Raw genomic sequence first — 13,835 nt, forward strand, 5'->3', positions numbered from 1 at the left:
CTAATTATAATGTACTGCCCGTCACCACTTGCATGTTTCCTGCACAATTGCCACTTTATTGCAGTACGACTACCTTTGAAAATTACAGTATTCAGACCACACTGTATAAGAGAAGGCTAGCCATCAAGGCTGTGCTTCTGCAATGGAACACAAGGGGATGCTGTGCTCCACAGCCTCCCTCCCAGTTCCAGAGAGCCCTGCGATGTGCCGATACACATTCATGATGGCATTCTAGTGAAGACAGTGCATGAAAACTGAAAACAGGACTCTTCTAAAGAAGTACCAGCACTGAGATATTGCATCTTGTTTTCCCTCTTGCACTAAGCAGCTAATGGCCCACTTGTCACGACTGGAAATGTCATTTGCTCCATCACGCAATGGTTTATTGTTTCTAGCAGTTTTCATAGCACTGAGTCGAAGTTTGTCTTGTGGAGCAATGAGAAGGTGAGTACAGGGAGGTTTGAATGTTAAGACAGCCAGCCATGTGACCACACAAAACGGTGACATGCGCACCACGTGTAACAACTTGCTCGCGTGAGCATCACGTTGATAGCTTGTCTGCTACACTTACAGGTGTTTTCAGTGCCCTTAGCATCACTGTGTTTGTCTTCCAGAGACAACAAAGACAAAACAATGAAGGCTGCATTGTGAATTCAGAGACTCGTGACGTAGGTGGTTGTTGTTTGTATACATTCTAGCCAAGTTGACGTTGGTGTCACAAGGTGCTGTATTTTGTGCTCCACTGTGTGGCACGCAGGCCCATGGCCAGGTGGGGGGGCCTAGTTGCGTGCCCCCCTCCCCCGAAGTTTTGATAAAGGAGGGCGTTTCACCGTAAATAATGACAATATCTGTTTTTCTGGAATAGTGAAGGCCTTCAACAAGTACCCCCTCCCTTCCCGAAGAAAAATTCCTGGCTAGGGGCCTGGTGGCACGTACATTAATATTGATTTAAGTATGTGTTCTAGGCGATATTTGCCTTCGATAGTCTGTCGATTGTGTAAGGTAGGTATGGTGCGCTGCATCTTGAAGCGTTTGAAAGCACGGATCTAGTTGGGCACGTTGTTTCAGTGTGTGGTGTGTGAGCCTTTTTGACGGTGGGTTTTGTTTTTCGTTTTGCCTCCAGATGGAGTTCGGTGTCTTCCAGTGGCCCGCTGCTGTCTTCCCGCATCCACCACCACCGGACCCTATTGCCCCTGACCACCCGATACCCCTGACCCCTGAACACGCCCAATGTCTTCGGCCGACGCGTCGTCGCCCTGAGGACTTCGCGCCCACTGGCTGTGCTGTCTTGCAGCCAACTGCCAGGAAAACTGCGTTTGTAACCGCACTGGCTCGCGTTCGAGTGTAAACCCTTTCCAAGAGCAGCAGAAAACACGGGAAATAAGAAAGAGCAGGCAGACATGTCTCGCATCATGCCGCCGGTCAGTACTGCCGGCTCAGGTTTTTTAGATTCATCTACCTCGCTGTCTCAGCCTACCTCTTGTTCGCTCTTGCAATCCTCCTCTGTTCTTCCACTTCCCTTTCTCTGTTACACTGCCCACTCTGGGGCCGTCTTGTTTTCTTTCCTCACTTGGAGAGCGAGGCGCGGTCTGCGTCCACCCTCGAGGACCCCTTGTGGTGGCAAAGCTTAACGCAGCAGCAGCAGGCAGTCCCGTGTTCTGACACTTGGAAGCATGCTATTCCACCAGAGCCTGTACGAAACTGCCACAAGGGTGTCATTCAGTCACCGACCGTTAAAGGTGCGTTCCGCTCTCTCTGCCTTAAACCTGTTCCTCGCTGCCTCTTCGAAAGCCAGCGCTTTGCACTCTGGCTGAGGCCGCCTAGCTTAGCAATCCCGTCCAGGAGGACAGCTCAGTGTGGGGTGTGTGGCTGTTGTTTTTTGTGCGTGAAATGTGCACTCCACACATTGCAGTGCCTTTTCTCGGGGAAAGGTGGTTCTTTCATTAGGCCATGAACTTTTTTTTCATTAGTTCTTGGGACGTGTATATTTGGGCTGCGGCATCTCTGTTCTTTCATGCCACAGTGGCCACCAGTTAGCTTGGAAGTTCTAACGTTTTAACCTGGTTGCATCTGGTTCTTACTATCATCTTCGCCGTTTTCCTGTTCTGAAAGGCCCACCAGTTGGCAGTTAGTTTTCTTGCGCAAAAAAAAACTCGAGAGACTAAGAAAAGGGCATAAACAAAACAAAAAGTTCATGAAAAAAAAGAATGGCAGACCCAGAATGAGGCACACCCCACACTCCTGCTCCGTTCCTTGCTTTTCCACCTCGCCGTTTTTCTTCGAGTCCTGTGCTTTGTTGACCTTACAGAGAGAGAGAGAAAAGCAGCAGTGTCTTTGAATGCACCACCACGACGTCGTCGGCTCCTTGGGCGACTCCCTCACCCTGGCCTCCTTTTTTTCCCCCCCCCCCCTATTCACTCTCTCTCTCTTTCTCCTCGCTCCTCAACATCGAGGCAACTTCTTGCAAGAGAGCAGCACATCCGGAAGAGGAATTGTTGTTGCATGGTACGGCTTGATCCGCGATATCTGCGAACATGAAGAATACTCTCCCACAGGAACTTGAAGTAGCAAAGCAGAGAAAAACAAACTGACTTTGAGTGGCTATGAAGAGCGGAATTGATGAGAAACCCAAGGAGTTAACTTTTCTATGTACTTTTTTTTTATTACTATTAAGTTGTGTTCGTGTAACACAGTAGCAGCTACCCGGATGGCATGTTTGCCATCTGGCCTGCGAGACCGCTTATGTCACACTTTTTTTTTTCTTTGTCATCTGTGACTTGTGCGTGTCGGCGTTTTTTTTTTTTTTTTAATCTCTTCAAAGATGTGTTTTTTTTATGAAGTGCTGTTAATGGTCATTGTCGGGGGATGCAGGTTGCAGTGTGTGTTGTTGGCATTTGTTTCTTGTTTCTTTTCTGCTCTTTCGATGTTGATGTACTTTTGAAAGGCAGTGTTGTAGTTCTATAATGATTGTCTGTGCTTTCCTTTCTTGATGCACTGCAGTGTTGTTGTGTTTGCCTTTTTTTCTGTGCTGCTTTGTGACTAGTGCCGATCTGATGTGGACACTCAACCATTGGCTTTAATATGACATTTTAATGTTTAATGTCTAATAAGTTGATTGTTTTGCTGGCAGCTCTGTAGAGCTTAGCATTACTGTGCCCTAACAGATGAAAAAAAAAAAAAAAGCTGCGAACATTCCTTGTGTTGTGGCTGTTTTATAATTGAAATGAATTAGGTTAGATATTTTTCCTACCTTTTGAGTATGTGAAAGAGGAAAGATGGTCTTGTACCTATCTTGTGCATGAGCACCTAGTGTCACGATCTTCCAGATTTGGAACTTGAGAAAACTTGAGCTTTCTTCCCATTCATTTTTAAAAGATTGCTTGTGCACTGTTGAAGTGACATCTCAATGCAGCAGGTGTAGTGGTTCATTGCACGCTGCGTGCTTTCTACTTGTTGCTTGGAAGTAAGCTTGAACCTGTTGGGTTGTAGAAGGGAATGTCGCGCATGGATGGATGAACGCTTCCCCTCGCTCCTTTTGTTCCCTCTCTCCCCTCTTCTCGTCCTGTGGGACAAGTGAGCATTGGTGTGTGGCGCAGGAGCAAGAAAAGCAAGCCCGTTCCCATGCTGTCCCTGCTTAGCAAGTGTGCCTCTTCTCCTCACTCTCTCCCTTTTCTCTTGCCCTGGCTTGTGGTGCTTGACATAGACACGTGCGGGTGACACACACAGACACACATGCGGAAATACACACACACGCACACATTGTGAAGGACGCTGTTTGGTGCGACGAGTGGCCGCCAGGCCAGCGGGACGGTTGTTTTGGTGCGCCCCTTTTATTCTCCCCCCCTTGCCACCCCCAAGGCTTAGCCCCGGTCCCAGCCCTCGCCCCTGGGATGCCCGAGGGAGCAGAAAAGGCCTTTTACGGAGTGGCCGGCCCTTCAGCGACGTGGTCGAGCGACTGACGCGCAGGACTGCTGATAATCCTCCCTTCCCTATAGTCCCATCCCCCACACCTTTCATCGTTTGGTTTTTTTTAAACTTTCCCCCTTTTTTTTCGGAACGCGTGACCGACTGAAGATCACGAAGCGTTGCGGTCGACCCGGGGACTTGCGGGGGTGAGTGTGCGTGTGCCGCCCCCCGCTGGCTGCCAGGCTGCCGCACCCGGGAGCGCCCACTGATGGTAGCGAGCGGCATTGGACATTGATTGTGTGGGCAACACTCCCGTTGTGTTGGTGGCTGGCCGGCGGAGCTCTCTAGTTTTTGAGCAAGATGTACACGCAGACGTGCGATTGTGTGACGAGTTGCGCCTGCATCCCCCATTCTTGTGGCGAAGAAGAGAGTGTGCATTTTGAACGTGTGTGCTTTTGGGGCACGAGGCACCCTGTGTCTTGTCAGGTGCATATGTATGTCTGTTTTTCCTCCTCTGCCGTTCTGAGTGCCCCAAGAGCCTGCTTTCCTTTTTCTCCAACTGGAGCAGTTCCTCCAGCCTTGGCTCTCTCTGTCTCGTTGCTTTGCTGCCATGCGGCTGATTTCTAATATTTCCTTTTACTTGTCCTCCTTTCTTCAGTTGAGTCTGCCACACCCGTGAGCGCCAACTGTTGTCTCTGAACAGAGTCGTGCTGGTGTATGGCTCGCGGGTGTGCCCTCGCACTGTTTCCTCCCCTTTTTAGTTCTTGCCCTCCCACATTTTCAAAAAACATGGCCTTTGTTTTCTTTGTGCCAATTTGCTTCCTCTTGCTCCCTACCCTTTTCTTTTTCTTAATGCATAGGAAGTGTGTGTCTTCTGGTGTGTATCAGGTCTGTGCACTGAGAACTGTCCCTGATTCGATGTCACAAGTGGGTTCTGGTCGTCGTCTTTAAGTTTTGTGCTGTAGGCATAATGAGTGTAGTGAGTGTGCGTGCACCTGTGGAAGCCTATATGTATGGCCTTTGGATTCGTTTGTATGTACAGACGGGGCAGTCTTCAGGAAATTGCGTGAGTGGAGAAAAATTGTTCATCCGAACGTTGGTCCTTCCATGCTGAAAACATGAGCTTGCCTGTCCCTCCCCTTCCAAAAAGTCTAAGGAAAGAATCGTTTTTGACTTACTATGCAAAACTGCAGTCTGATCGGTGCGTGTGTGTGCTTCCAGGGACGAAACAAAAAAAAGTGTTTTTCAGTGGAAAGGGCTCCTAACAAATGCCCCTTGTGTAAGTGCTTTGTCCTTGGCTCCCAGGGACATTCCCTCTCTCCCCTTATTGCGGTCTGCTTGACAGGTCCAGGATAGTGCACTCGAAAACTGTCCCCCAACCCCTTCTGGTGCAGTTGTCCCATTATTACCGAGGCAACTAGTGTCGTGCTTTTCTCTCCCTTCTACCTCGCCCGCTAACTTGTTGCCGCGCTGGCAGCTGATGTGGTGCCCCGTCTTTAAGATTGTGTCTGGGTTTGTTTGGAGATGAAGAAGAAAAAAAAAAGTTCCTCTGTCGCACTCGTGGGCCTGTGGTGTGCCCGGGCTTTTCTGTGGCACCCTTGGCACCGCCCGACCAAAGCCTCACCCAGTGCATGCATGGACACACGCACACACACTCGCATACGGAAAGCAAAAACCCCTCGGTGGGCCGTGGTGGAGCCCACCGCCATCGACGACGGGCGGCGGCGAAGCGCATGCCGCCGCCGCTGCCATCGTGACACCAGCGTCGCGACAAGCACCACACCACTGGTGCCGGGACGCCTCCTCCGCCAATCTGCCACTCTTCCGTGGCATCAGCGACGACGACAACCGGAAAGACTCACGCAAAAAGGAAGGAAAATGTGGGGACAATTAATTTCCCATCTGGCGCATCTTGGAAGTGATCATAGCAAAAAAAGGCACCGAGTGAACACTCCTTCATTGGTGTTGGGGTGGGGGTTCCTCGAGCTCCGCAGGGTGCCTCGCCGGGCCCGCCCTTCGGAGCGACCGCAAAATGATGTCCCGCGTAAGCATTGGTGCATGGCGACCCGTTTGACAGGTGCCGCACGATTGGGGGACGATGTGGCTGCCAGCGGGAGATTCTGTGGCCACCATGTGCGCGTCGCCCAACAAGACTGTGCCTCAGTGGTGTGCAGTGCTGCGTGCGGTGTGGTTTCTGTGCTACCTTCGCCACTGTGTGACCCTGCAGGCCAGTGCTACGGGTCTCTCCGCGGCTCCGAAAAAAAAGGGGGGTGGGTCCTGAAACAAAAATGAAGTGGCTTACGTGCGGCACCATCCCATTGGTCTCTTCGGCCATACAAGAAAACAAAAGTGGGGGACAATACAGTGTGTTTCTGGCAAGTGGAAAGTTTTCTGACTTTAACAAAAATTTAAGAGAAAGTTGCAGTCCTGGTTTCTGGGTGGAGGAACCTCCTGGAAATGTGTGGCCTGGCGTGTCGGTTGTCGTCTCGTGTGTTTGGTGTACATAACTCTTGTCTGGTTTTTTTTGTGGGTCATTTATTTATGACGAGGGAGCATGTGATCCCTTCCTGTCCAGGCCCTCGAATCCCTCGGCCCCGCCCCAGTTGTCCTGCGAGACGCTTCAGGGCGGGGCTGTGGTGCTCTCTCTCTCTGCAGAGGGGAGTGTATATAAGCAGTGCCAGCAAAGTTCATAAGCCTCCTTTTCCCTTCCTTCCTCTCGTAGTGGATAGTGCCCCCACCGTTTCATACCTCAGAAGAGCTTTTGAAGACATCCCCTGTGTGTGCATTCACTGTTGGATGCCCCGTGGCACCAGTTGTCCTTAGTTCTGAGACGCTGATCCAGCTTTAGCCGAATGCCAAGTGCTTTTGTCAGGAAAGTGCAGCCGCTGTGTGGGGGGCAGTGCAGGTTTGCTCGAAAGTTGTCTGAGCAGCTGTCAAGACCACGGCACTCTCTTTGAACAAGCTTGTGAGTGCCGTGAAGGAATTGCCCGCGGGCGTACACGAAAGGCTCTTTCGGGACTGTCAGCTTTTGCATTGCAAGATAGTGGAAAGCTGGCCTTGTTGGTGATGCACAGACACTTAGCACGAGGCGGACAGAAGCACACACTGGCAGCTTTGCTTGCACGCGTGCGCTGCTGTCCATCACGTGTTGCTGTGCTGTCTGACCTCGCACTGCAGTTCACACAGTCTTCTGGGACGGCTCTCAGTCAGCGCTGTGTGTGCCGCTCGCTGTCTCATATTTTCTTATGTTTGCTGCTGTCGCGCATCGTGCTTCATTTCATCAGAGTCGTCCATATTTCCATTTTGTTCTCCAACTTCACTTTTTTTTCTTTTAAACAATATCGGGACAATTCGACTCTGAAAGACTATATTCTAAATGCAGTGTTCAGCCAATTAATTTCTTCAATGTATGGGCTGATGCTGGTTGCTGCTGCTGCTGCTGTCTTAATCTTCGTACACCGTTTTGGCATTCATCGGCTTTTTTTAATCTTTCTTGAAACAAAAGAGTCATTAAGGTGTTTGATGTGAAGGTTTAGCAGGCTCTTAATCTTAAAAAATGTGTGGCCTTACGTTTGATGGGCGGCTTGAAAAGACTCTTCCAACTTTATGCGTGCAGGCTGTCACCCATAGTTAGCCCTTGATTGGGCTTTTTATGCACTCGCATTGTGTTCATCATCGATCCTCCTCATTTGCTTTTTTTTAATTCTCGAAGGGGAAGAAGAAAAAGATTCGCACCACTACCCTTCCTTGTGGCAACTAGACCTGGCACGCCTCCCCTATGCGTTTTTTGTTTTTCCTTCACCTCTGGTGTGCATGGTTTTTTTCACCTCTCCAGCAGTCATTCACATCTGCCTGAGTGAGAATGCAAATGTGCTATCGTGACTCGCATAAAATGCGTTCTTGTTTTTGTTTGGCTTTCGCATTTCTGAAGTTACTTGTTTTGTTGTGCAGTGTATCGTGACCTCTCCCCTCCTTGTAGAAGTGTAAACGTTGTGGTTGTGTCCTTCTTTACTCTGGCATTTTTTTATTTTCAAGTTGCGGGCCGCAGCAGGTTATCTCATGATGCGTCTGCTTGGTTGGATCGTTTTCATTCTGAACTGCGCTCGGCCAATCCGTAGTTTTAATGCACTCCCCCCCATCCATTTTACACCACCTGCTTTGAATGAACTTTCGATTCAATTTTGAAGAAATTTTTGGTTGATACAAGCATCCTCCCTTAACTGCTCGTTCTTAAACACAGCTGCCACAGGACACCCACATGGCAAAAGGAATTGGTATTGTTCTTACTGTAATCTTGGAGTCTAAGACTATCAAATTTTTCATACTCTGTTCTGCTAGTTTGCCTTTGTACAAGGCTGTTTGGTTGCCTTCATGGGCCTCGAGAATGTTTCCGTTTTGCTCCCTAAAAAAATTGCAAAGATGTGTTGCTGGCAATTGTGTCATCATTTCTCGGCAGTTTTAAGGTTTCATTCTTTCTGTTTATTCCAGTTAAATTTTGCACGATCAGTTTTGTTATACTACGCGTGGGTGTGCCTGTGCAAAACAAGGATCTCCTTTTACCCGACCCAATCCCAGCTTTGTGTAATGTTTAACTATCCTCCTCAGCAGTGCGGTGCGAAGGAGAGAAACCCAACAGCACATTGTTTGCGGTTGTTCGCTTCGTTTCCCGCACCTCCTGATGAATTGGTGGAGTTTCGGTTTCTCGTAATTTGCATTTCACTTGTGCTTTTTTGCCGATGGGTCTGGTGCCTTCCATTGCCTGTGTTTGCAGCAGTGGAGAGAGAGAAGCACTCGCGTGTTGTACAACCTTGCTCGTAGCGCCAGCTGGTTTCCCCCTCCCTTCCCTGTGTTGTCGTGCATTATTCTCAGCCTTGCCTACCACGCCTCCGCATAACATCATGGCATCATTGCTATTTTTTTTTGTCAACATCAGAGTCTGTTTCGACCTTGTTGTCTCTCGAAATACACGGGTCTTTGCCCTCACCCCACCGACCCTTTCCCACACTCATTTGACCTGCTGCCATCATTTTCGAAGTAAATTCAGGATACGAGAAGACGACAGTCTGTTAGAAATGTTGGTGGATATCTACATTTTATTGTGGAGAAAAAGAAGGTGGTCGAAAAGGGGGTGTCAAAAACGTTAAACGTGCAAAAAAAATGCGGTCTCAAGCACCGCCCATTTTGGATTGTGCAGAAGTCCCTCGGTTGCTCTCTTTTTTAAAAAGAAATGGTAGGTTGGTTATGTCTCCCCATATCTTGTAGTTTTTAACACTGTTGATGTGAGTGTGTCAGGATCTTTTTAGGAGAAAAGTAATCAGTCTGTGTATAATCGCCTGTTTGTTGCTGCGGCCGTGGATCCAGGCAAGAGGACGGTGCACTGCTGGAGGAATTTGTCCGTGTAATTTACATCCCTGTGACTTATATCGGTCCGAGCCCTGGACGTCGTCCACCTTTTCATGCGATGGGCTAATTGATTTTAATGTTATTACCCTGCTTTTGAGAAAAGCATTACAGGGTCAAAAGAAAGTGCTCTCAGAGACTATTGGTGCAAACTGTTCGCTGCTCTTTGTAGCATTCATTTTGTCAGGGCAGCAGAGTTTTTGACAGCAACCTTACCCTTGCCTGGTCCCGACGGGGCGTGACAAAACATTTAGTGTGTGATGCAAAGTGTAATCATGCGAATAGTGTAACCTCATCTGTTTTTTCTTCGTTTTTCGAATTGCCAATAAAATGATACGAGTGGCGTCCGTAGCCTCGCTTGGCTGCACTTCTTCCTCTGCGGTGATAACCGTTGGTGGCTGGAAGCGGGCACCCAAAACTGCTGCTCAACTTGACCGTAAGGAATAACTTAACTGCCGTTGTCAAACTGCTGGGGCCTCTCGGTGGCCTTGGTGTTCTGGTGCTTGCCGAGGACATAGTTGCAGGCTTAACTTTGAGCTGCGTTTCATGGACTAGAGGCGCTATGCAAAAGTGAGGCTATGTATTGGGTTGTCATCAGTAGTCTAGCTTATGCAGAGCTCCCAAATGTGACAACTTATTTTTGGAGTGAGATGTTGAAACCCTGTAGTAAATCCATTACGTCTTGCATGCATTTCTTTTTCTAGTAACAGAAGGGGCGTAGCACCATTTTCAGTTCCACCTTGTACTGATGGTGTTAGTAGCCTGTAATGAGGCTAGGTTTATATTGGCTGCTTTGTCAGGCAGCTGTGGGCACCCAACCAGTTTGTGGCATGCAACTCTGATGAAGGAACAGGCTGGCAATCTTATAAATTGTTCATACTAAACAGGTGGCACGATAACCTCGGCCTTCATCTTTAGAGATACTAAAGAGAGAACCGATTTTTCTCGTATTAGTACATTACTCTCAAAATACCAAAATCGCACACGCTTGCCGTGAGAAGACTGTAGAAAAAGCGTTGGTAGGCAAGAAAATGCGAATGGCGACGCCTACTGTAAATTGCTGCACCAGTCGTCATGACGTCATAGATTTTGACGGAGTATTCTATTGCCTCATAGTTCCTAATCGGTAAAAGTGAAGTGCATTGACCTCTTAGGGGGCCAGAGACTTAACACACCAAGTTTCAGGATAAATTTCGTTGAACCAATGTCGCCAAAATACGATATGTACACTTGAAATCCGTGACGTCACGAGCGGAGATTTCGACGCGAAATAAAAAAAATGAAACTGATCTTTATTATTGACGCTATGATGGTGAAGACATATCGAGTTTTCAGAGTAAACTTTATCAATCTAAACTGATTAATTGTTACACTTTAGTGTCCCTTTAACGCGTTAGTGACGCCAAATATCGGGGCAGCTACTGCAAACAGCAGTTGAGCTGAAACTAGGGAAAAATTGGGCCGGTATGCGATTTGAACCCAGGCCTCTGGGGTCCGATACGAGCGCGCTTCCCAAATGGCCACGACGGCTCGGCGCGCGCACATCGAGGCACCCTACTGGCGCCACCCTTCCATGCTTTCGCGTGAAAGGGACTCTAAAGTGAAGCAATGAATTCGTGTACACGATACTTATACTATGGAAGTGCTGGTGTCGTTAATTTCGCCACCATAGGTCTACTGATATAGGTGACAATCAATGCTGTCGAGAGTGCCGACAGGACGACGCGACGTTCGGCTGGGCCGGCGACTAACTGCCCGGCCATGTTTATTGATACTATACCCCTGTAACCCCTTAGTGGCGCCGTCTGTTAGTGTGTTAGGGTAAGTGACGCGACCTAGGATTAATATAACAAAATACAACAACACTACATCTCCCTTTCCAAGATCTACAAATTCAGTCTTTTCGGTGCATGTTTGGGTGGGACCACACGCCTCCCGGATCTGGTAACCTTGTGGGGTATGCTGTCAGGGTCTGCGCTGGTACTCGTGTCGTGCTGGCCATGTGATGGTTCTTCCTGGCTGAGTCTGAGCTCCTGGTTTGGGCTCGAGCTCGGAAGGGAGACTGGGGATGACGCACTGAGATCTGGGGAATAAGGCACGAGATGCCGGCGGTTTCGTTGTATAACTCCGCTGGGAGTTTCCACGATGTAGAATCGGGGACGCTGGCATCCGGCTAAGAACTTGGGCCCGGCACTCCGCATCAGTTACCCACACTAAGTCTCCTGAAGAGAGGTCCCGGAGCACTCTCGCCCCATGCAGACGGTTGAAGTCTCGAGTTTGTCTTTCCTTAGCCGCGGCGTCCTTTTGGAAGACGACGTCTGGTCGTGGTAGGTCCGGTGACAGCTTGGCCGGGTCCCTGGGAATGCGTGTCCGTAACCGTCGCCCTATGAGAAGTTGGGACGGGCTGTACCCTGTGACCCCTGGCGTGTCACGATACGCCAGCAGTGCCAGGAACCGGTCGTTGCTCTTGCGGAAAAGATCCTTCACAGTCTTAACAGCCCGTTCCACCGCACCATTCGATTGAGGATAACCAGCACTGCTAGTGATGTGTCTAAACCCATAGCTCTGGGCAAAACTTGAGAACTCGTGTGACGAGAACTGGGGGCCATTATCACTTCGAAGCACTTCCGGTATGCCGAATCGAGCCATGACACTCTTGATAGCCGATATCACCGCTTGGCTAGAAGTGTTGCGTAGCGTGATAACCTCTGGATAGCGTGAATAGTAGTCCACGAGCAGCAGAAAATGTTGTCCCTCCAAGTGGAACAAATCTACACCCACTTGGTGCCATGGGTACTCCACTGAAGGTGTTGGCAGGAGAGGCTCGGCACGCTGGACCCTGGTAGTTGCACAACGTTCACATGATTCCACCATAGACACGATATGTTCGCCTATATGAGGCCACCAAACAGCATCCCGCGCACGTGCCTTGCATCGGTTCACACCCGGATGATCCTCGTGAAGTGAATCCAAGACGTCCTTCTGCAGGGCTTCCGGAATCAACAGACGTCCTCCTTTAAGGAGCAGCCCATTGCACACTATCAGCTCCCCTTGCTACCTGCAGTACTTCACGAGGGTAACACACTCGCCAGGGGCGTAGCCAGAAATTTTTTTCGGGGGGGGGGGGGGGGGGGGTTCAACCATACTTTATGTACGTTCGTGCGTGCGTTTGTATGTGCGCGTGTATATATACGCAAGCAAAACTGAAAAATTTCGGGGGGGGGGGGGGGGGTTGAACCCCCCCAACCCCCCCTTGGCTACGCCCCTGACACTCGCCATCCATCAACTGGTGCTGACGAACCGCTTTAAGGCTAACTGGTGCGCCTTCCGCGACGTTGCCGACGACCTCACTGACGTACAACTCCACTTGGTTTCCTTCTGCTGGAGACGCTGATGTGACGGGGGCTCTTGAGAGGGTATCAGCCGTTGCCAGCAGCTTCCCTGGAACGTACAATACCGTGTACTGGTACCTCATGAGTTTCAGTCGAATCCTTTGGATCCTTGGTGGTAAAGCATCGACATCCATGGAACAAAGCAAGGACGTGAGCGGTAAGTGATCGGTTTCGATGGTGAAGTGTAAGCCCCGGACATACTCTTCAAACTGCTTGACAGCCCATGCAGCTGCCAAGGCCTCCTTTTCCGTTTGGCTGTACCTTTGCTCTGTTGGTGTGAGGGGGAGCGTGATGCGTAGGCCACGGCTCTGCGCTCTCCGCTCGGTTGGTCTTGTAGCAAAACGGCACCTAAGCCAAACGAACTGGAATCTGCGGATACGATGGTCGGGTACGGTGGGTGGTAGTTAGCCATGCAGATGTTGGACGACATGTCTTTCAACTTCTGGAAGGCGACCTGCTGGGCCAGTCCCAACGCCCTGCAGTCACTTCTTTTGTTGAGCAGTCCTCGAATAGGTGCCGTCACCTCTGACAGATGGGGTAAGAACCGTCCCACGTGCTTTACCATGCCCAATAGTCTGCGGACGCCACCGACGTCGAATGGAGGTTCCATGCTCTTGACAGCAGCAAGCTTGTCTGGGTCCGGTGAAATACCGCTGCCGCAGATAGCTACGCCGAGGAACTTGACGCTTGTGACGCCGAATTGACATTTCGACTTGTTCAGGGTCAGCCCGGCGTTTCTCAGTCGAGCTAGCACTGATTGGAGCCGGCTGTCGTGTTCTGCACGGTCGCGGCCAAAAACCAAAATGTCGTCGATCATGTTTACGACGCCTTCTTGACCCTCGAGAATGTAACTCATTTGGCGCTGAAAGTATTCGGGGGCGGACATTATCCCGAATGGCAGTCGACGGTAGCAATACCGTCCAAACGGCGTTATGAATGTTGTTAATTCTTCAGACTCTTCTGCCAGTTTTACTTGATGAAAACTTGATGCAGCGTCAAGCTTCGAGAACTGAGCATTACCCAGTAGTCCCAAAACTTGGTCTACGGTGGTCAAGATATGGCGCTCACGCAACACTACCTGGTTCAACTTGGTGAGGTCGACGCAGATGCGATATGAACCGGATGCCTTCGGTACGA

General features: G+C 49.8%; 2 protein-coding genes across 2 annotated transcripts in view; one reads left to right on the plus strand and one right to left on the minus strand.

Moving 5' to 3' along the window:
- LOC119390437 (zinc finger protein 260) overlaps window positions 1–9,657 on the plus strand; it is a 35,439-nt gene extending 25,782 nt beyond the window's left edge. Inside the window, exon 2 of the mRNA XM_037658059.2 lies at window positions 1,124–9,657. The gene's annotated coding sequence lies outside the window, so the exon portion shown is untranslated. The remainder of the gene's footprint in view (window positions 1–1,123) is intronic.
- A 1,614-nt stretch (window positions 9,658–11,271) lies between these two features.
- On the minus strand, window positions 11,272–13,584 carry LOC119391396 (uncharacterized protein K02A2.6-like). The gene is made up of 3 exons (XM_037659080.1): window positions 13,062–13,584; window positions 12,666–12,966; window positions 11,272–12,145 (listed from the first exon to the last, which is right to left on the minus strand). The coding sequence occupies exons 1-3, from the start codon at window positions 13,582–13,584 to the stop codon at window positions 11,272–11,274; spliced, it is 1,698 nt and encodes a 565-aa protein (XP_037515008.1).
- Window positions 13,585–13,835: the final 251 nt, after the last annotated feature.

This window comes from Rhipicephalus sanguineus, chromosome 4 (assembly GCF_013339695.2).
Source record: "Rhipicephalus sanguineus isolate Rsan-2018 chromosome 4, BIME_Rsan_1.4, whole genome shotgun sequence".
NCBI lineage: Eukaryota > Metazoa > Arthropoda > Arachnida > Ixodida > Ixodidae > Rhipicephalus > Rhipicephalus sanguineus.

What these genes read in the sequence shown, in the direction of transcription:
- LOC119391396 (XM_037659080.1), bottom strand. Translation starts at nt 13,584, where the DNA reads ATGTCCGCCCCCGAATACTTTCAGCGCCAAATGAGTTACATTCTCGAG. An exon ending in CATCGTATCCGCAGATTCCA is followed by an intron (nt 12,967 to 13,061) that starts GTTCGTTTGGCT and finishes TCACACCAACAG; the next exon opens with AGCAAAGGTACAGCCAAACG. An exon ending in GAAGGAAACCAAGTGGAGTT is followed by an intron (nt 12,146 to 12,665) that starts GTACGTCAGTGA and finishes TGCAACTACCAG; the next exon opens with GGTCCAGCGTGCCGAGCCTC.